The sequence below is a fragment of the Cavia porcellus genome, unplaced genomic scaffold (assembly GCF_034190915.1).
Source record: "Cavia porcellus strain 051 isolate PalLab524CR breed Dunkin Hartley unplaced genomic scaffold, mCavPor4.1 scaffold_10, whole genome shotgun sequence".
NCBI lineage: Eukaryota > Metazoa > Chordata > Mammalia > Rodentia > Caviidae > Cavia > Cavia porcellus.
Window position 1 is genome coordinate 34,013,514 of NW_026947493.1, and position 21,915 is coordinate 34,035,428.

The following is a 21,915-nucleotide window of genomic DNA, read 5'->3' on the forward strand; positions in this document are numbered from 1 at the left end:
TCTCAGAAGGGACCCTCATTTTGGTTTTTCTCCTCTTAAGACTGACAACTAAATAACTGCGTCCCCTCTCAAGCCTCACTCGCCTGTGCTGGTGTGATGGGTTGATTGTTGAGGGCTGGGGATGTCTAGACTCGTGTTAGTTTCTTAGGGAAAAAATGAGGTACTAGCACATTTTGTTTTCAGTAAGAAGCCCTGTCTACTCTAATGCCTCTTAAGAGGGCACACCCAGCTCCTTCTAGGTATAAAATGAAGGATTTTATAATAGACCTCACTGCCATGCATTATGTACACACCTAAGCACAAGCAGTAGATGCAGAGTCTGTGCTCCTTGTTTGGGGCTGTCCTTCAAGCTGTTGGTGTTCTCTCTGTAGTGGTGTCATTTGACAGAGTCTGGGGCAGTGATGGTGCACCTTTGAGAGCTTTCAATGACAAAAACAGCCCACCGTGTGCCATAGGTTAACCACCAGTGGTCTAGTTTAACGTCTTGTAAAAGCATGGAGGCTGAATCTTCTTTAAGGCCATTGCAGCCTCCTCAAACATCCCCCAAACCTTAGCATCAGCACACACTGTTCTGGGTCTGCTGTATGCTGACACTGGTGCTGATAGACCAAATTTCAGTACTCCCTAACCCAGCTCAAAAGGATGAATGCCATGCACTGGAAGTATTTTGTAGTGACTGTTATTTTGACTCATTTTCACAGCAGCTACACATTTTTTTATAGTCGCGAAGGGACTTTAGTTAAATGGAGTAAAAGATTGAAAGTGGTTTTGAGAATAATGAAGAATCAGGTCCTTCAAGGCCTTTGAAGAAATATTCCCTAAGTAGGAGTTTCTTTTATGCTAACAATTCTAAATTGTAGTGTGTTCTTCCAAACAAAACTGATACCATACATGACTGTGCATGTACGGGTTTTCAAAAGCCTCAGCGGTCACTGTACTTTATAGCCTGTTAAATATGCACAGGAAGCAGCAGGGAAAGACTGTCAGAACCTGTTTGTAAAAATGTGTTTGCAAGGGTTTTTGCTAGTGTTTTACTTATATCCCGTTTATTAAGTAAAAATATTACACAATTCATTTTATCAGAAGGAACAGGGCTCGATAATCACTAGCATTGCCCTTTTCCGGCAGAGAAGTGAAAGCCAAGACAGATACCAGAGAACCAGATACTACGTACGTTAGAATTTACGGGCCGTGAAGTTGCTGTCACAGATGCTCAGCTCTTTCTCTCACAGGCCACAGTTCCTCTGTGAGAGTCAGTACATAACAACCGAGTATGACTGTGCCGCAGTAGAGCTTTATGAAAAGGTGCCCCATAGTTTGTAACCCCTTTGCCAGCTGGCTGCTAACTAGGCCATCAGGTCAGGTGAGTCTTCAGTTTTCTCTTCAGATGTGATCACCATTGTGGAAACGTAGTAGGCTTCTGACAGAAAACCTCTTTTCTTCCCTCTACCTCACACAGAGTTTAGGAACTGGATCCAATACAGAACAAAGTACACAGTGAAAGAATTCTTGACAACTCAAAGTCATTATTAAGGTCAGGATAGCAGTTTAGCACTGGAGTGATTTTCTGGGGGAACTTTAACCAGTGTGAACCTATGCCAGAAGTTGCATCCCTTAGGCCCCGGATGTAGCTCAGCCACAAAGCGCCTCCCTGGCAAGTGCAAGGTACTGAGTTCAATTCCTGTACTGCCCTCCAAAGTTAAGAAATTGCATCTCTGTTTTCCCATATGTGATACTGTTTTTTTTTTTTTTTAAATCAAATGTAAGTAATATAAGTAAGCCCTGGTTGGTCTCCTTGGCCTACTGTACCTGTTCTTATATTTGACTTGATTGTTTGGTTACTCTATAAAGTCAGTAGCAGGGAGTTTCATTTTAAAAGATATAAACACATTTTTAAGATCACTTAAACATAGGACCTATGACCTGACATTTATTTGCCAATCTGTTGAAGTAGGGCCACAGTTTTTTTTGGTAATACTCTTCTACTGATAGCATGCCCATTTCCCTTCCCACATAAACTACATGTATAATCTGCCTACGTGCTCCAGTTGCATTTTTAAAAAACATAGAATAAGAAATTAAAGATATGTGAGAAGAAAGCTGAGAGTAATTCTGTTTATGGTTTTTCTGCTCTCTTTTACTGTTGTCTCATCCGTGTGTGACTCAACACCAGCAAAGCAATCTAGCAGCATCCTTATCAGCACTTCCAAAAGATTCACCCTCGTGCTTGTGGTAGCAACAGCTCTGTTTGTTTTGATTTTTGTTTTGACATTTGTTTCATCATCTGTGATAGTATTCAGTAAGTTAAGTAGTGATAACAAAGAGTCAACTGACGTTATCTTGGAAGTGAACAACCAATTTTCAGTAAGTATACAATTCTACCATTAGGAATAAAGATGTATAAGCTGTCAAGAAATTAAGTGAGGAGCCATGAGAGCTCTTTATGCCTGGATGTTTGTCACTGTCTTTTATGTGGCAGGAACGAAGAATGCTGATTCAGTGGACAAGTCAGTTAAAAGGAAATACATTTAGAGACCTGTATGTTAGGAAAGATATTGTGATCTAAGCTCCTCTCCTCAGTTACCAGTATAGTAATCATCACTTATTGTGTACATGCCATGCACTGAGTATTGCATATTCTCTTATTTATTTCTTTTAAAAATAATAAGACCAAAACAAAGGGTGAAGTGCTTCTCTGAGGTTAGACAGCTACACCAAGTGAGAAGTTTGAACCCAAACTGTCTGACTACAGTTGGCAACCAGAAGGTCATCCAGCTAAATTTCATTTTGCCATTTTGTATGGGTTTAATGGATGTCTCCTTGTTTAAAATTCAATAGAGCTGGGCATAGTGGCACATGCATATAATCCTGGCACTCCAGAAGGCTGAGGCAGGGGAATTGAAAGTTTAAACCTAGCCATGATAACTCAGTGAAACACTGTCTCAAAATAAAACTTAAAAAAGGGACTGGAGAGATAGTTTGGTGTGAAGGCCCTGGATTCAGGGCCCAGTGAAGTGCCTCCTTCCCCTAAGCAAGAGCAAACTAATCCTATTATAGGCTTTACAGAGGTACTTTTCAGAACCTACCCATTTACGATTTACTGGGTAGTCAGGGTTAATCATACCTCACACCATTGTCTCCCTCTGTACTCTCATATGACACGGCTGGGATAAATGTAAGACTTCATGTGACAGTTGAACTATTTGTTCTGTATTTGGAGTTTTCAAGTGTGGCAGTTGAGCAGAATCACATGTTATAGAAAGTAGTAATTTCCAGACATTTGAGGTCTGATTCACCAACATTACTATAATTAAAGGAAAACCTGTATTTGTTCACTCCATTTCATCCTAACTCACTAGGATGCTTTATAAATAATAAGCCTAGATATTTAGCAAATAGCATCTATTTAGCTCTTTGTGTGATCAGGGGTTCTTCGTGTTCGGGCATCTGAGAGTTACCCTAAAGTAATGAGTATGCCTGCACACTAAATTTATAGGGTAGTGATTATGGAAAGTGAACTCTACTGATACATAAAGGCAGCTTTTAAATGCAGAGCACAGAAATCAAGTAGCTTGACAGTTCCCTTATTTATGAAGTATAGGGCTCAAGTGCAAATGATTTCAGCTGGCCAGAGAGTGTTAATGGATTTTGAATTGAAGCTGTTGGGTTATCCTGTTGCCTTCTGCAATGGTTATATTCTGTGATGGTATATTAGGAGGCATCTCCCTCTATCTGAACTAGCAGGATGGATGTGATTTTGTTAACGAAAAGACTTTAGGGATTGTGATTTTAAGGTGCCCATGTATGATTTTTTGCTTTGTTTTCTGAACTTTTCCATACTCCTTTTCATCACAGGGTTCCAATGTGAGGTAGGCTGTGTTTGGTGTGCCCCCTTTGACCTTCACACTGTGGCAATGTCAAGTAGGACAACTCTTTTTTTTTTTTTTCTTTTTGCCTTTTTGATACAGGGTCTCACTATGCAGTTCAGGCTGGTCTCCAACTCACTTTGTAGCAGAGGCTGGCCTTGAGCTCACAGCAGTCCTTCTGCCTCGGCCTCCCAAGAGCTGGGATTACAAGTGTGTGCCACTATGTCTGGCCAGTAGAACCCTTCAGTCCATGATAAGTAAGGGGTGCCTCTGTCCCTAGAGCTCGTGGGAGCTCTTCTGTGTAGCATTTACACGACCACCACAGTGGCAGTGACTGCTGAGTGGTGGCCCTCTTCCTCCTTCAGTACTAATTTTCTTTTCCATAAAGTCGATGCTTTTGTCCTTAGTACAAGGAGGAGGAAACTGCTGCGTAGAGAATTTCAGTGCCGGATAGCTGGTAAGGGGCAGGACCAGGACCCAGAACTGGGATTTAGAATGTTCTTCATTTTCCTCTGGTGCTCCCTTAAAAGATTGTTCTTTTAAAAGTTCTCTACAGTCTCAAGAAAGCTGAGAGAAGGAATCATCTCATTCAGTGAGGAAAGACACAGGAACATGTTTAAAACTGTAGCCTCTGGTTCTGCAGAGCCTGCCTGAGCTGCAGAGGGCTTTTATTTGCCCAGCTTTTCCAAAAAGAAAATGGATGAGAACTCCCTCCCCAGTCATTTCACCGTGCGAGTTGCAGATGCCTTTGCTTGGACAGTGCTGTTTCCTGCTGAAATGAGTTGGTGTGTCTGGCTGTACACAGCCTTTTTGGCCCGCCAGAGGACACATATGACTCTGTGCTTCTGTGGACCTCATTGTCTGGGTGGGGACTCACAGCCCGGTCTTTAATGCCCCTGTGTCCTGTCCTCCTGTCTCCTCTCTGACCTGCCATTCCACACTTAAGGCCTACTGAGATGTCGTTTCACTTCCTGTCCCTGTGGTAGCTTAGTTTTTAATGAGTCAATGTTAATTTTACTGAATAGTAGATTTTGTTGTGGCCTGCACGTTATACTTTTCATCTGTCTCCCCATTATCCTCTCCTCTGCTCCCCTTGATCCTCTTGCTTTTCTCTAGTAGTCTGACTTCTACTTTTAAATGATGTTTTTCTTCTTTTTTTCTAGATTTCACATGTGAGAGAAAACATGTGGTTCTTGTCTCTGAATCTGGCTTGTTTCACGTGATGTGATAATCCCCAGTTCTGTGTTATTTGCTTTCATAGGACATGGCTTTGTTCTTTAAGGTCAAATAATACTCAATTTTGCATTTTCTTTACTTACTCAGACCTTTATAGACACGTAGGCTGGTTGTATAATGTGGCTATTGCAAATTGTGCTGCAGTAAACAAGGATGTGCAAGTATCTCTATGCTGAGTTTAACTTCTTTTGGATATTTCAAGGAGTGCCATAGCTGGGTCAGGGTTTTTGTGTTTATGATCCAGTCCCATGTGGATTGAAAAGGCTTAGGGAAGATGGGAAGACTATGAGGGCGATAAAGTCTGCTGCACACTTTGCCTTCTCTGTGTCCATCCTCCAGGTGTTTGGTACTTTTTTGTGCATGAAAATGCTTGTCATGCTGGTAGTGCCCTTCCTCAACCTGAGTTTCAGTGCATGCATCTGCTGGAGGACAGTGCTGTTGGGTGTCTGGAGTATCAGAGCTCAGGCACTTCAGATTTGTGATCTAAAGCCTTTAGCTTACTGTTCTTCCATGCCTCATTGCAAGGACCTGTGAAGTCCCATCTTGATGCCACCCAGACTCCTGTCTGCCCTCTCCAGAGACGCCTAGATATAGCTACGGCCAGGGCAGCTTCACTCACCCTCCTAGAATAAGCAGGGACCTCCCTGCCAGTTCTGGCCCAAGTCTCTGTTTCCTTACCTGGATTGGGTTCATCTTCTGGAAAGCAGCTGTAGGAGATTTACCCTTGCTCCTGCAGGTTCCTAGATTGACTCTGACCATTTGGTTTGCTTTTTGGATGTTTCACTCTTCATTCTTTGAATATCTTTTAACTTAAAGGCTTTTATGAGTGTGGAACAGGGGAGAGTGTTTCTGAGTGACCAGGAAAGTTGGCAGTTATGCCTATTGGTGTCCATCGAGGGCTCCAAGTTCTTTGCTTCTAGACCTGTGTTGTTCAGCTTTATTTTTTTTCTTGCCCAGCAGTAATAAATACAGTTTACACTGAAATTCCTAAACATACACTGTATGTCATCTGAAAGATAAATTTGATATTTCTCCTATATGTTCTGACATTTCCCCATTAGATTTTTTTTGTCAAATACTGGTGGATATAAATTACTGAATTAATTTTGTATGAATTTATTGAAACAGTTCTCTTTTTTCCATTATTGTACAAATTCCATGAAGAGAGACAAATATTGTTCTGCTTCCTATAATTGATGCTCATTTCCTATGGTCAGGTGATTTTTATTCTAATCCCCTGAAAGTATTTTAGTGTATGTGCATGCCAAGAAACAGTTTCATTCAAAGGTTAAGGTTATCTGAATGAATTTCTTCTTTCACATTGTGTGTAAAAAAACTCTGACATGTTAATAAAGATAGGTGTTTCTAGGATACCTCTTTATAATTGTCTTATTTTTGTTTCGTTCTATTTTTTTTCATATAAATTTAACTTTCTTTTCACCTTATTTATCTGCCTTATCTAGAGTTTAAAATAAAAGATGCTCAGTGGAAAAAATCTCAAAACAAATCAAAGGCCAAAAAGTGGAGTTAGAAGGTACCCCCGTCACTGTTTCCACAGTCACTGCTTTCCTGGAATGCTATCACTTGTAGAATGTCGTGTGAAGCTTACACTTGGGGAGTGGCAGCAGAGCCTCCTTTCCTGCTGCTAGGAGGTATATTAAGTGACAGATGAGAGTGAGGTTGGATTGGTGAGAACAGGTCAGGGCAGATGACACTAACTTCTTAGATGCTTCCAGTTGAGCGTAGTTCTGCTGAGCCTTAGGCCCATACTGTGATTGTCTTGTTGGTTCTTTTCTGTATTAAAGCTTCAATCCCAGTGCCTGGTTTTTAAGCCTCCTAATATCTCTTCATTAACTTTGCAATACTAAAACAATAGTGAATTATAGGCAGGGAGTTATTAACCTTCTGAGTAAATATATCATGCACTTTATCTCAATTATAGTCTATAAGTGTTAGGTACTTTGATATATGAATTCAGTGAGAAATTACAGTGTTTATGTTTCTGTGGTCTCAGCACATTTACAGAGCAAAAGGTATTCATGATTTAGAGTCATTCATTCCAGTGATAGTTTCTGTGGTGAAATGTATGCAGCCTGTTCTCCACACCCACTCCCCCCGCACCCACCATCTGTCCCTTTTCCTTTACACTGTAGGGAAGTGGGTAACTTGAGGCCTGGGAGTTGGGCCCTTTCACCTCCTGTTATTTTTTGTCTGTAATAGACCATCGACACTTGCTGGATGGTTTGGAAAGATGCTAGAGGAGGTAGAAACGGGGAGTGGGTTGTCTCTCTTAAACAAGAGCTGGTCCTTGTTAGGTCCTAAACTAGGGCAGGGGAGATCTGTGTACTGGCTGGGGTTGAGACTGCAGGGTCAGCAGTGAACTGAGTACCTTGTCCCAGTACTAACTCAGTGGGAACAGGACGGCAGTACCTCGGGTAACAAACTTAACTGGTTCCATAGTTCTGGAAAAGATGGCTACATTTGTGCTTTTGTGGGAAAGATGGCCATGGCTGTGTTTGTTACCTGATACAGAGTTCATAAAAATACATAGAATTTTGCCAGACATTTCTGTTTGCAAATCAAATTGTTCAAAAGCAAAAATATTCTTGAACTGAGGCACCAACGTAGTTAGCAATATTCCGGGCCAGGTAATATGTTGCTCCTGGGTGGTGACCATGGCAGTTTTAGGAGTATCATATAGGCATGATTGTAACAGCCAGCATGCTATGAGGATTTGCTGGGGAGTTTGTCACACCCAGACCCAGTCTCATAGCTTTTACATGTTGAGACTGTCAGTCTTGATCCTCAACGTATTTACTTTGAGAAATGTCTAGGAGATTAGTAATGCACACTTCTAATTATGTCTGAGTGGGTCCTGGAGACATGACTTTGGAGATATCTTGTCCTTGCCCTCTTCCTCTTGGGCTTTTCTTCCGCTTTCTGCTTCCTGAGTGCCATGTGGTTTTTGGGTGATATCTAGATAGAAACCATAACGTAGATTCTCACAGACACAGCACATGATTCTGGCTAGCCCCACGGGCTCGTAATCCTGTTATTATCTGATCTAACCCGCCCCAGGGGATAAGACATAAATACCTGCCCTGGTTTGAAAAGAATTAATTACTCTGTAACTTCAGCTAGAAGAGGGTATGGTATTGTCACTGTTCATAGGGCTCTAATGGTATGACAAATGTGCTAGCCTAGTGCTTAACAGTGTGGCCTTGAGGTCATGACTTTGTTTTTTCCCCTTTTTGTGACTGCTGACATCATAGTATTCATTGAGGCTAGATGTTCAGTTCTCTGTCTTGGTACTGGGAGGGAATTCCACAGAGAGGGGTAAAAAGGTTCCCTCTTAAGACACTGGCAGTTGGCAAGTAATACAAGACAACCTGTAAGTAGGGTTACTTCCCAACTACACTAAGAGCTCCTGCAAACACAGGCAGCTGTTTTCTGCTCTCTGTCATAGTCTCCTATGTATAGTTGGTTCTCAGGAACTGGTTGACATGATTTAACTTCATAATTAAATCCAGAACGGGTGGTGTAACTTTGAGCTCTGGGATGGCCTATGTTTCATTACAGATTCCCGTGCTACTCAGTGGCTGGTGCCTAACAGGAAACACTGGGTAGAGTTGCATCAGGATTGGGGAAGCGCATGCCATGCCACCCATTGACCAGCAGGGTTGTCTGCTACAGGGAACCTAGGGTGATAATTAATGCATCCTACCAAGTGTATCAGACTTTCTAAAGAGGGGACAGGATTGTACTTAAAGAAAATGTAACTCTGTAGTCCTTCCTTAGAGGGTAGAATGGGATTTGGACAATCAGAGATGTGCTTTCAATGTGGAGAACAGTCACAAAGACCACATGTGCCGGTGGGGATGACATATGTGCAATACATTAGATAAGCTGATGGCCTAGAGCAGAAAGATGTGGAGACAGAGGGAAGTCAGTAGGGCTGAGGCTGTGTTCCTGTGGTGTCATAATGGTCACCTGATTATCGGGAGGTGGGACGTAGACAGGATATAGAGTTCCTGGGGATGTCAGAAACAGAGAGATTTACACTTGATCCAGGCCCATGCATTTCAAGATTTTTTCCCTCACCTACTAAGCATGGTTTGTTGCTCTACCCTCATTTCCTCCCAGGAGACTCACAGTATTCTGCTTTACCTTTGAATGTTACCTGCTGTGTCTTGAAATGTTAGTACATGCATCTGCTGACCCCTTGAGGATGTGAACATTGTGTTACTTGTCTTTGAATCCCCAGTGATGTGGTTCATATCTGGTATAGAGTAGACAGCTTGTGAGTTTTGTTGAACTAAATTGAAAGAGAGTGAGATCTGCCAAGTGAGGTGGGCAGTGCATGGAGGGGATACTGGGGGAGGAGGTAGGAGGCTGCCAACTGTACAGTGTACTCACTGCCAAAGGAAGTCTGTGCCTCCACAGAGGCAAATCTGAAGCATCTATGGATACAAGAGTTTGCAGAGTGCAAGAAATCAGTCAGAATTGAAGATGGCAACAGAAATCTAATGAGTCAGGAGGAGTGAATTCGGAAAGCTGAGCCTAAATCAATTTCCAGAGACAGTGACTTGTAGGCATATGGATCCTATGTATTTGAATCCTCCCAGCCTGTTGGTCAGAGGGAGAGGTCAAAGGAGCTTCTCTATGAGCAGCTACTGAAAATTCCCTCAGATGCTTCAGTTTTTTAAAGAAGCATTGTGATCCTGTACTCTGCATGCATTTAGTTAGGAGTTGTTTTCACCTGAAGTTAGCCACCAGTCCAACCCAAACTTGCTTAGTTTATCAGCCTTTGTAACTGAAAAGCCCAAGTGGAAGGGAGGGGATTTCAGGCCCAATTTGATCCAGGGTCTCTTACAGTGACAGTCAGCAGCAGGTGCTTCCTTTTGTTAAGTTTTTCTGCCTGACACACTCTCCATTTTGGGCTTGACTTCCCTTTGTGTTGGCACTCCACCTCTAAATCCCCTCGGCAACTCTGGACTTACAGTGTATTCATGGTTTGTATCCAGAATGTTCCCCAAAGGCTCCTTGTTCAGAGATAGAGCTTTTAAAAAATGAGATGATTGGATCCCGAGTGCCCTTTTGCGTACTGTCTCTGCTTCCTAGTTGCCATGGGCTGAATACCTTCATCCTGCCACTTCTTTCTTCATGATGTTCACAGGTCTAAAACCAATGAGGCCAGCTTACCATGGACTGAAATCTCTGAAATCACGAGCCAAAATAAATCCTTCCTCCTTTAAGTTGCTATTCTCTGGTATTTTGTGACAGTGATGAAAAACTCACTCAGACACTGGGGTAAGAAGGGACAGAACTACTTCTCTGATTTCTGAAGTGAAGACTACAGGGTTGGCTTTAATTGCAGCAAGCTGGTGTGGGTTGGGAAATGTGCCGTCGTGCCAGCTCCTGGTCTGAAAGGGATGAGATGTTCTCTGAAGAAAGTTGGAGTACTGTCACCCCATAATTCTGCTGGGTTTGAAGGACCACAGTGACCCACCCTGTCCAAGCTGACTTCTGTCATCCTTGCTGCAGAGCAGCAGCTGCCTTTCCTCCCTTAGTGAGCAGGAGAGTTCTCTGGGCCCCATCTGCCCCAGGTGTGATGCTTCTCTCTGTTAATAGACCGTATATCTTTGAGGTCACCCTGCTGGCCTCCTCCATTTGTCATCTCTGGCCCATTCTGAATGACACGTTCTGCTCCACCTGGGTGATCACAGGGTCACTGGCCTATGATGGGCCTTCTCAGAGTTCAAGATGCCCCTCTGAGGGCTGTTTCCAGGGGGAGAAGTTGACTCCTGCCTCCCGGAGTGTGACAGCTTGCTGAGCTTTGCCTCTTTTTTTGCTTAGTTGACTTTTCACCATAACCTGGGTAAGCAGGCGAGAATGGCTTTGTCTGCTTTATAGATGGAGGGGAAATGACTCAAATTGGGTGACACTGGAGTAGAGATACGGAGCACAAATGTCATGGAAAATTTGTAGTTTTAAACCAGAGATGAAGAAAAATAAAGGCAAACAGTTTTAGCTAGTTTCTTCATGTAAATGTGACATTAAACTGCCTATTAAGTACATACTCCATTAATACCTGAAGGGAGTAAATTACCTCTGTGTGCAGCTGAGCAGCTGTGAGCCAAGGCCTGCCTGCTGGTCACCCTGCCACGGTTCACCCACCAGAGTGTTACCAGGCACTGGATCAGCTTATTGAAACCACGTGATAGCGGCACTGTGGTTTTCTGAGGTCACTCCTGGAATGTGTGAGACAGTGTGTGGGAGGCCCTCTCAGCAGACCTGGGCCCAGTGTGCACCGAGACCTCTGATGCCAGCCACTTGGAGCCCTAGCAGCTGCTCTTGATTCCTACTGTCTTGGGTTGGCTCTCTTCCCAGGGGTCTCTGGGCCCTCTGCAACTTCCTCGTGAATCCTGTGTTTGGGTTTTGCTCACAAGTCACAGCATATTGTAGTTTTCCAACAGAAGAGCTCACCTGATTCTGTCTGTTCATTTTACATATGAGAAATAAAGGCCAGACCCCACCGCGTGGCACCCAAGGCCCTTCCCGGCCATCTGTCTGCCCAGCCTCTTCCTTTCTCATCCTCATGCATGGTCCTGGGGTACTCATCACCCTTTCTGTGCATTCTTCCCTTGACCTCACTAACCTGACCTGCTGTCTGGGGCCTGCCAGGCCATGGGTAGAGGGCAGGTTGGCTGTGCTTGGATGGAAGTCTCCCTGGAAGAGAGCAAACCCAAAGGGCCCTGGTATTATGGAACTTTCTAGTAGGAAGGGACATCTGATTTGGTCAGAGCCTCTCATTATACTGACATATGTATTCATTTATAAACATTGAGTATCTATTTTTGTGACAGACTTTGGGAGTACATAGTGATAATGATATATGAAATAGACATGACTTCTGGCCTTTCAGATACTGTCATTTATTGGGGGACACAAATATTACAGAGATAATTTTTAAAAACAATTATTTTGAATTAACAAATTGTACATATTTATGATGTACAGCATGACATTTGGGCAGAGATACATATTGCGAGATTGCTAATTAAGCTAATTAATACATCCATTGGTCCACATACTTATTTTTTGTGCTGAGAACATTTAGAATCTAGTCTTAGTAATTTACACCATGTTGTACATACTATTGTACACCATGTTGTATAATAAATCTCCTGAATTTACTTCACTTCTTCCAGGTATCCTAGCCCTACCACCAGTAGCCACTATTATATCCTCTGCTTGCATGCAGGTACACATGCGTGTGTGTGTGTGTGTGTGTGTGTGTGTGTGTGTGTGTGTGTGATATGTATGTATGTATGTATGTATGTATGTATGTATTTGTATTTGTCCTTCCTTTCAAAGGCTAGAGAATATTCCCTTGTGTACATAGACCGTATTTTAAATTTATCCATTTATATACTCAAGGTCACTTAGGTTGGGTTCACATCTTGACTACCATGCTTTAGTGAACATGGGAGTGCAGATGTCTCTCCAACACACTGGTTCCATTTCCTTGGACTAGTTTCCAGGAATGGAGTTGCTGAATCCTGTAGTAGTCACATTTTTAATTTTTCGAGGAACCTTTGTAATGGCTGGACTAACCTACATTCCCACCAGCGATGTGCAGGAGTTCTGTTTTCTCTGCTTCTTTGCCAACACTTAATGCTTGTGTTTTTGATAGTAGCCATCCTAATAGGTATATACACTCACTGTGTATTTCCCTGATAATTATTGAGGTTGAATATTTTTGCTGTTAACTGTTAACCTGTTAACTGTTTGGATGTCTTCTTTGAGAAATGTTTATGCAGATCCGTTACTCATTTTTAAAAATTGGGTTCCTTTCTTGGTGTTGAGCTGAGTTCTCTATATGTTTTGGATATTAATCCCCTAGCAGATACATGGATTGCAAATATCTTTTCCCATTCTGTAAGTTGCCTTTTTATTCTGCTGATGTGTCCTTTGCTGTACATAACTTTTGTAGTTTGATCAGTTCCCATTTAATGACCTTTTGCTCTTGTTCCCTGTTCTTGTAGTTCTTTCTAAAAAGTTTTTGCTGGCTGGGTATGGTGGCACATGCCTGTAATCCCAGCACTTGGAAGACAGAGGCAGGGGGATTACCCTGAGTTTGAGGCCAGCCTGAGCTATGTATTGGGTTCAAAACCAGCCTGGACTACACGAGATCCTGTCTCAAAAAAAAAAAAAAGTATTATTCCAGGCCTTATCTGTAAAGGTTTTCTAGTAACTTAGGTGTGTATACCATGTTTTTTGCTTTTGAGATATATATATATATATATATATATATATATATATATATACACATACACACACACATATACATAAATACATACTAGGATCATAAAACCTTGAGTTTTTCTAGTTTTCTTTGTATCTAGGTTTGTTGCTTTATTCTTTCCCTTTTTCCTTCTGTCCTTGAGGTGGCAACTTTGAGCACCTTATTGATTCCTGATATGGTGCTAGATGATAGAGGTATGAAGATTGTAGGGGATAATTCCTGCCAATAGGGAGCCCAGGGATGCAGTGCACTGGCAGAGTGCAGAAGGGTTGAAGAACAGGCAGCTGCTGGCAGAGTAAGCCAAGAAAGCCTTTTCAAATATATGTTACCATGTGGGTAGATGAGAGGAGCAAAAAGGTGAATGTCACGTAGCTGCATCAGTCCTCTGTTGATCTTCTGACAGTGGGTTGGAAGCTCTGTGAGATCTGGGATCAGACTGCTGAGGAGGGACCAGGTGCTCAAGGGTGGCTGGGTGGATGGATAGATGGAAAGACAGGTGAATGTTGATACTGCAACATTAGTGAAAGGATCCCTGAAAACAGAACAGGAAAGAACCAAGTAACAAGGCTTCTGGCCTCTCCCACCCACATACACAGTTTACTGGTCTGGAAATGGAACCTGGTTTAGCAGTGGTTGGCCTAGAAATAGTCCTGCTGGCGAAATTCCAGTTTAAAGCAATGACATAGGTTTCTGAATTAGACTTGAGTCTTTATTTCTCTGGTGACTCAGGGGCTTACAGGGTCCAAATTATGAGGGCCTCTGGTGGTGGTTTTCTGAAGGGATTTTGACTGGCCCCACCACTTAGAACCTTCTCCCTGTGAGAAGAAACTTGCAGGGCTGAGTAGCGGAGCGGCACAGATCTGGCTCTGCCCAGTGAGTGGAGGACGATGGGCACCATTCTGTTTAGCCTTGGGGTAGCGGGCTTTTAAGATGTAGCCCGTGCCCAGGTTTTGTATAGAAGGGACCTCATTTCTTGTCAGTGTGGAGGGTCCTTCCATGCTCCTTCTTCAAGCACCCCACTTCCTTTGTCCTTACTATTGCTTCTTCCTGTGTGCACGCCTCTGTCTTGGCCGCACACCTCATTGTCTTGCTTGCGGAATCTCACGTGAGTCCTTCTCTGCTCTGCACATTGCTACCTGGTCCAGTTAGAGGCTTCTCAATCTTGCTGGCTTCCTTTGCAAATGAACTTGACTTTCTCTTTTTAAATGAACAGACTTTTTAATAAAACAATTAATTATCCCACTTCCCATGATGGTTGTTTTGCAAAAAAATTTTAAAGCACTATATTTGTTTAACATAGAGGTACACTTACCTTATAAGAGTCCTTTTTAATGTCAGGATTGAAGACCAAGATGACATTAGTTTCTGGCAAAGTGGTCTGTTGTGTTGTGCAGGCTGTGACTGTTCAATTAGCCTCATGGTAGAATCTCTGTAATAATCCCGGGAAAGCAAAAGTATACTTCTTACAATCAATTCTATCAAGTCATTTACTATAAAGATTTTTGAAGGAGACAGTCTTTAAAAAAGGACAACGAGGAGGATAAACAACAAAATCTCAGACCATTCTGTTATACTAATGACCTTGTGTTATTGTGGCAATGTTACTTACAATAAAAATCAGAGAAGAAAACAGGTTGTGTTTGATGGTGAACTCCTTGTTGTAGGCCTTGTGTTTCTGCACTGAAGTGTAGTGTGTCTTGACATAAGGATGTAAGTGCTATGAATATTGATGGCAGCAAAAGCCTTTTTTTCCTGTCTGGCCTAGTAAATAAAGCAGAAAGTATAAAAGAGGAAGAGGACTTGTAAAATCAGTATGCCATTTTTAGATTATCTTGTTCCATTAGAATTCCAAGTCTCAAAAACACTGATGCTGTACATTTAGTGGTCTGGGTCTGATTTGAGCACAGTGGGTTGGTATTTTCAGGGATTTTGCTTCTTGTTGAAGTAACAATCTCTTTTCTTATTTCTTTTTTTTTTTTTCTTTTAGCTTTCAGAGGTAATGTTCCTGCCTATTGGAATATTTCTGGATCTGTCCCTTTCACTCAGCAGTAAAATTGGGTCCTGTTGTTCAGTGTAATTGTCTAGTGTGACATGGTGTGCTTCCTCACATAAAGTACACTGGTTGCAAAACAAGGACAGTCTTGTAGGTCTGCCTGTGGCCTGAGAGTGTGTCTGTGGCGCTCTGGGAGCACCTCCTAAAGCTCTTGAACCCAGAAGACAGGGTTCTGTGAAGTGATACTGGGGGTACTGGGGCGGAATGTGGAAGTGCAGGTGTAGGGGACAGGAAGAGCCCCTCCAAGAATGTGACCTGTTCGAAGGTCCAGAGAACTCATGAGCTAAGAGGTTGGGAATGAGCTAGGTTTTTTACATTGTAAATGTCCTGACTCTGGATAACACAAACCAAAATAGAATTTATCAGACTGTGGTGGTGGTGTCCTGGAGTTCAGAGGAAGCTCTGAGGGCAGGTTTAGAAATGACAGGGACCATGATCACTGTGGGGCAGTGAAGGAAGAATTGATAAACTGGCGTTTACATAACCAGCGGGGGATTGAAAGCAGGGTGACTTCTGGATGCACAGCTGTGATTTGGATGGTTCCCTTGGTGGCCGTGAGGGAGTATACTGGTGGCAAGTCATGGGGAAGTCCTACGGGGAGAGGGGGCAGTCAGAGACAGAGGGTGGTACCCCTGCAGCAGATAGCTAGAGCAGGGCCAGCTTGGGCGGAGTTCTCATTTAAGCATAAAGGAGCACAGGGGTTACTGCAAGCAAATATATATATTTGGTGAAAAACTTTTAGGGACCAAGCCTATGAGAATCTTCCTGAAATGTTTTAAAAGATGATTTTAAGAATAAAAAGTTTCAAAAGCTTAAATGTTCTTTTAAAAACATACACATTTGCATTTATAAAAATATGTCTGCAATAGTGTCACATAAAGCACAACAAAGTTCTCACCCCAGTCAGTTGTGAAAAGGAAGGATGAGTGGGGAGTGGATAAGACCTTGGCCAAGGGTAGAGATGGAGGGGCCTTGTCAGCAGCTTGTCTTGTGATTTCAGACGTCCTCTGTATATGCTTGAAACCTTCATGTCTACTACCAGATTAAACCTTTTGAGAACTGTGACCAGGGTTGGAGATGTTTTGCTAATCTCCACTTTTGGTACAGAGCCCATCATGCAGAAGAGGTGCTTCCTGAGTATGTTCCTGCATCAGATTTATTTTGATCTCTTTTGCTAGGCATATTATTAAGTGAATTCCACGAGCTCTAGTTCACTAAGCATCATGGCCCAAAGATAGCATGAGTACTCCATAGACCAGATTGAAGAGTTCTAAGGTTTTTTTTGTTTCACTATTAGGTAGTTTCTTAGCAGGAAATGCCTGTTGGTTCAGATTTCTATTGAAACTAGGCCCATAGAAAGAAATATTTATAAAAGAGAAAAGAGTCAAAATGTTTAGACCTACCCCTTGAGGTGTTTTCCTCAGCTCGTGGACCCCTGTGGATTGGACCTGGAAAGGTTCTGTGTTTTCCAGCCCTGGGGTGGGTGCACAGTAGTCAGGTGGGAATGCTGAGCCCTGGGCAAGTGCCTGGTGGCCTGGCAGCAGTGTTGCCCAGAAGGAGGGGTATGCCAGTAAATCAGGCAGTGTGTTTGCCATCCAAATTCACTCCCTTTAACTCTGGAGATGAGGACACTTATGTCTAGAGGCGGGGAAGGACTTGTCCAAGGTCGCCCTGCTACTTCGTGACAAAGCTGACTTACAAATCAGATGTAAACCCAAGAGGAAATAGGGATCAAAACAGACATATCTTTATTTCTTCCAGAGGACATTCTGTTCAAACCTGCTGGTGTCATCTTTACTTGCACCTTTGTGCTTTTCTAGGCCTGAATTGGCGGTCTCGGGAGAAAAACATGCTGCGTTTGGCAAATAACAAACATGCCTGTTCTGTTCTAGGCAGCCTCATGGCACACACATCAGGGCAGGTGGCAAAATGCAATCATGCAGCCTGGAATGAAAAGCGTTTTACACGTAGCTGCTTATGATGAATTCAGTGTTAAAATTAAAATGCTTTCCTGGCCCAGGTGCAGTGTAATCATTCCATTTCTCATAATAAAACTTTGGAGAAAAGTGCTTTATCTCTGAAATGTCAATTCTAATCACTGGTTTGTTTTTCTTTTCTTCTTTTCTTTTCTCTTTGGTATGTTTCTTTGTTTCTCTTCACAGGAAAAAGTAGAATATGCCTTCCTGATTATTTTTACAGTCGAGACATTTTTGAAGATTATAGCATATGGATTACTGCTGCATCCAAATGCTTATGTTAGGAATGGATGGAATTTACTGGATTTTGTTATAGTAATAGTAGGGTAAGTAAGTCCTTCTTACTTCGGGAAAATGTGTATAGAAAATAAGAGGTAGAGGTTGGAGGGACAACTAACAGTCTTTTTAAGGAAGAACATTGTTTTTTATGCCAGTTATTGAACCAGGACCTACCAGGGGTTCTTTTAAGACTGCCAATGCCACTGCCAATCTCTGAGAAGAAACTGGTTTATTATTCTTTTTCAGTAATGCGTTGTGGAAGGAAATCTCAGGTCCTAATGAGAGAGTTTACCTTCCAGGGCCTGGATCTCCACAAATAGATCAGCCCTGCTAATGGTTAGAGTCAGGTGACAAGAGCTCTTAATACTTAGCACACTGGCAAGCTAACTAATGATGATGATGATGATGATGATGATGATAATAATAATAATAATTCCCTATACCACTGAGATACTCTGCTGTTTAATATCCCATGAACAAAGCTGTTTTTTCATGCTGATTTGTGGGAGAAAGTCTGGCTTGCTACTCGCTCTATTTTAAACAACAAAACAAGTGTCTGAATGATGTCACATATCTGCCATAAGTGAAATAAGCTAGAAATGCAGAGAACCAGGTGTTTTCTCAAAATCCTGTTGCAGGAAGAAGACATCAGTAGTTTTAGTTAGAGAATGTTGAAATAAAAAATAGTGGCCTGTGTTTTGCTGCTCCTTCCACACCTGGAAATGTTACTAGCAGAGAAAAATGAATTGGTATCAGAAGAGCGATGAATCTTTGCATAAAACGTCCATGTGGGGGAAATCAAGTATGTCCTTTTTTGTGTGTGAATCTTAATTACTCTACTTGTTTTATTGGTTGCTTCTAAGATTATATTTATTTCTGTAGAGAGATATTTTTAAATAGCCTCTTTTATTTTCCTTTCTATGACTTTGGTCAGCTGCCTCATGCAGTTAAACAAGGTGATTTTTCTTTCAGATTATCATTTTATCATGAATCCTTGGGGTTTTCATTTGATACTAATTCTGCTGGCTGTTGAGCAGTAGAATAAGTCTGATTGAGGTCTGTCCTTTTAATCCAGAAAATTAAAATGGGATCCAAAGTGGTGGCCCAGTGAGGTAACTAGACACATGAGGGGAACAGTTAGCTTTTGCCAAAAGCTACCATAGTACATTGGCACCTGAGGCATCACTGAGAAAGCACTGCTTATCAGTGAATAGATGGGAGATAGGCAGGAAGGGAGTTTCTTCCTTCATTTGGGGTACTCTGTCAAGGAGTGCAAAGCAGGGCTCTTGGTTCCCTAACAGTCTTGTGTGCCTGTCTTGCCATTGGAATAGGTAGGGAATGGAGGTACTTAGCTCCATTTCTTCTGTCCATGTGCTGCTGCCTGGAGACTTTGCATAGGACAGCACAGCACAGAGACAGGGAACCAAGTAAGCATACTGGTCCCCCCAAGATTAAGAGACAGAATGAAAAATTCAGTGACAGAAATTTGAGAGGCAAAATATGGGAAAAGAGGAAAATAGAGTACTTCCTGAATGTGTCTTGTGGCCTTCCAGAATTGTGGTTGATGATGTATGTGAGATATAATTCTATGAAGCCAGACAAAGAACACTATTAGAAAAAAGAAGAAAGCCTGGTGGGGGGAGTGTGTATACTGTGAATACCAGGGCTCACCTAGGGCAGAAATGTGTTCAGATCCTGACTGACCAGAATAAAAGACCTCAGTGAGCTCCTTGGACTGTCGTGGAGACTCTAGAAGGACAATTATTAATAGAGCTAATTTAGTTTTAGAGTAGGGGTCAGCAAACTATGTGGTGGCCAAAATCTAGCCCATTTAGCCTGCCATCTATTTTTACAAATAAAGTTTTATTTTAATGTAGCCTTACTCATTGCTTATGTAATCGAATAGTTTAGGTCCATAAAGCCCGAAACATTTACTGTCTGGTGTTTTATGGAAAATGTCTGCCAACCCCTGTCCTAGTGTAAAGATTTCCTGAAGCCCTTGCTAGTGTTTTTTTTAATATAAAAAAATACCCTGAAAAAGAATAAACCTACTTTGAAAATACTTCAGTGCTCTTCAGAGGAAGACGATAAAATAGAAATACTTTTATTTATTTTTTGGCACTAATTTTGGTTTAACCCAAGGCCATTGCTTAGAGCTGCAGCCTTTGCTCTTTTTAATTTTTATTTTGAGACAGAGTCTCACTGTGTTGCCAGATTTCCTAGGCTAGGCTCGAGCTGGCAGCCTTTCTGCCTCAGCCTTGCACAGTGGTGGGATTCTGGATGTGTGCCACCATGCTTGGATTTTTAGAAGGATTTTTAAAATGTTCAGCATACAGTAATACTAGACCCATAAAATAATTTTACCTATACCTAGCAAGAAATTCTGTCAATAGGAACAGAGTCAGAAATGGCAAAAATACTGCAATTGGCAGAGAAGAACTTTGTATTAGAATAAAACCTGCTATTATAAATACAAGGAATACATGACACTATAACAAAGAACCAAATGTAACTTCCAAAGGTGAAAAATATATCTAAAAAGAAAAATTTTCCTGGATTGGCTTAATACTGTGTGAGACACTATCAAGGAAAAAGTACCAGGAAACTTGAAGATACAGCAATGTAAAGAATGCTAATTAAGGAAAAAATGAATGCCACGTCCATGACCTGTGGGAATTATCAAGTGGTCTAACTGTCATATATTTGGAATGTCTCAGAAGGAAAAGAGACAGAGGAGACAGAAAAAATATATTTCAACAAATGACACCAAATTTTTCAAATGTGATGAAAAATACAAGCTTGTAAAAGGAGCTAAAACAGCCTGAGCAAAATATATGTAAAGAAAGCCATGACAAGGGACATCATAGGCATAGTCAAATTATCAGCACGCAGTGACGATGAGAAAACTTTAAAACAGAGGAAAAGCTGTCTTGGACTTCTGAGCAACTAAGCCAGCCAGCAGACAATAATGAGACATCTTTAAAATGGGGGAAAAGGGCAACCTCCAGTTGTTATTTGGTGAAATATATTCCAAGACTGAAGTTTAAAAAAAAAAAACTTCTTTGGACAAATCAGAGCTGAGAATTCATGACTGATAGACTTGGATCTCAGAGTTCAAAGGCAGTTTTGCAGGTGGAGGGAAAATAATGCCAGATAGAAATGTGAGTCCACATGAAAGAAGAATTTCACAAAGGGCAAATGCATGGCAGGTTTTTTTCTCATTTTAAAAGATCTTTAAAGGTGGTCATTTAAAGCAAAAATTAACAATGTATCGTTGGGTTTATACCTTTCCTAGAAGTAAGATATATTTCAATAATTGCAGAAAGGATTAGGATAGAGCAGTAATTTTGTTCTCTTGCCAAGTACTCATACAATAAGTAGACAGAATGATAGAATATTATTTGAAGATAGACTGTGATGAGATGTGTGTTTTAAACTCTAGAGCTTGGGTTGGCAAACCGCTACCTGTTGATCAAATCCTGCCCCCACCCTACCGTCTACTGAGAAAGTATTGTATTTGCTACCTATTTTGGTTTACAATAAAATAAAGTTTTATTATAATTCTACCACATTTACTTGTGTCCATGGCTGTTTGGGTGTTTAACAGCAAAGGTGAGATCCTATAACCTGAAATCTTAAAGTATTTACTATCTAATGTATTATAGAAGTTTTTGCTGAAACTCGCCCTAGAGTAACCACGTTCTTTTTCTAGGAGAAATATGAGAGAAAAGCTTTATGACTTCAGAGTAGGCAAGAGATTTCTCAGGCATAAAAAGCATCAACCATAAAAAATTAAAGAAAAATTTCAGTTTATCAAAATTTAAAACATTGCTTCAAAAGACAGTGTGGAGAAAAGGAAAAAATGATTCACAGATTGGGAAAAAATATTCAGCTCTAACATTTGTTGTGTTCAAAATATATGAAGAACTCCTACAATCCAACAGTAAGCAGACAACCTAGTATACAATGGACAAAAGACTTGAACGTACCCCTTCACGAAAACATATCTGTGAACGGCCGGCAAACCTGTGAAGGGGAGGTGAACACTGCCGGTGATTAGAGAAGTGTCCACATCTCAGATGTCCATATCGCATACCTACTAGAATCACTAAATGTAAAAAACCCAAAAATATCAAATGTTAACTAACGTAAGAGCAACTGGAACTCTCCTCTACCACTTCTGGAAATGGAAAGTGA

The 21,915-nt window shown here is 41.6% G+C and overlaps 1 protein-coding gene across 20 annotated transcripts in view; it reads left to right on the forward strand.

Annotated features, from left to right (window-relative positions):
- Window positions 1–21,915, forward strand: part of Cacna1d (calcium voltage-gated channel subunit alpha1 D) — a 358,933-nt gene that overhangs the window by 187,435 nt on the left and 149,583 nt on the right. For all 20 annotated transcript variants that reach the window (XR_010050123.1, XR_010050124.1, XM_063257272.1 and 17 more), the window contains exon 4: window positions 17,626–17,765. Coding sequence is in view for 18 of the 20 variants with exons in the window: in XM_063257272.1 (XP_063113342.1) it covers window positions 17,626–17,765 (140 nt within the window). In the remaining 2 variants the exon portion in view is untranslated. The remainder of the gene's footprint in view (window positions 1–17,625; window positions 17,766–21,915) is intronic.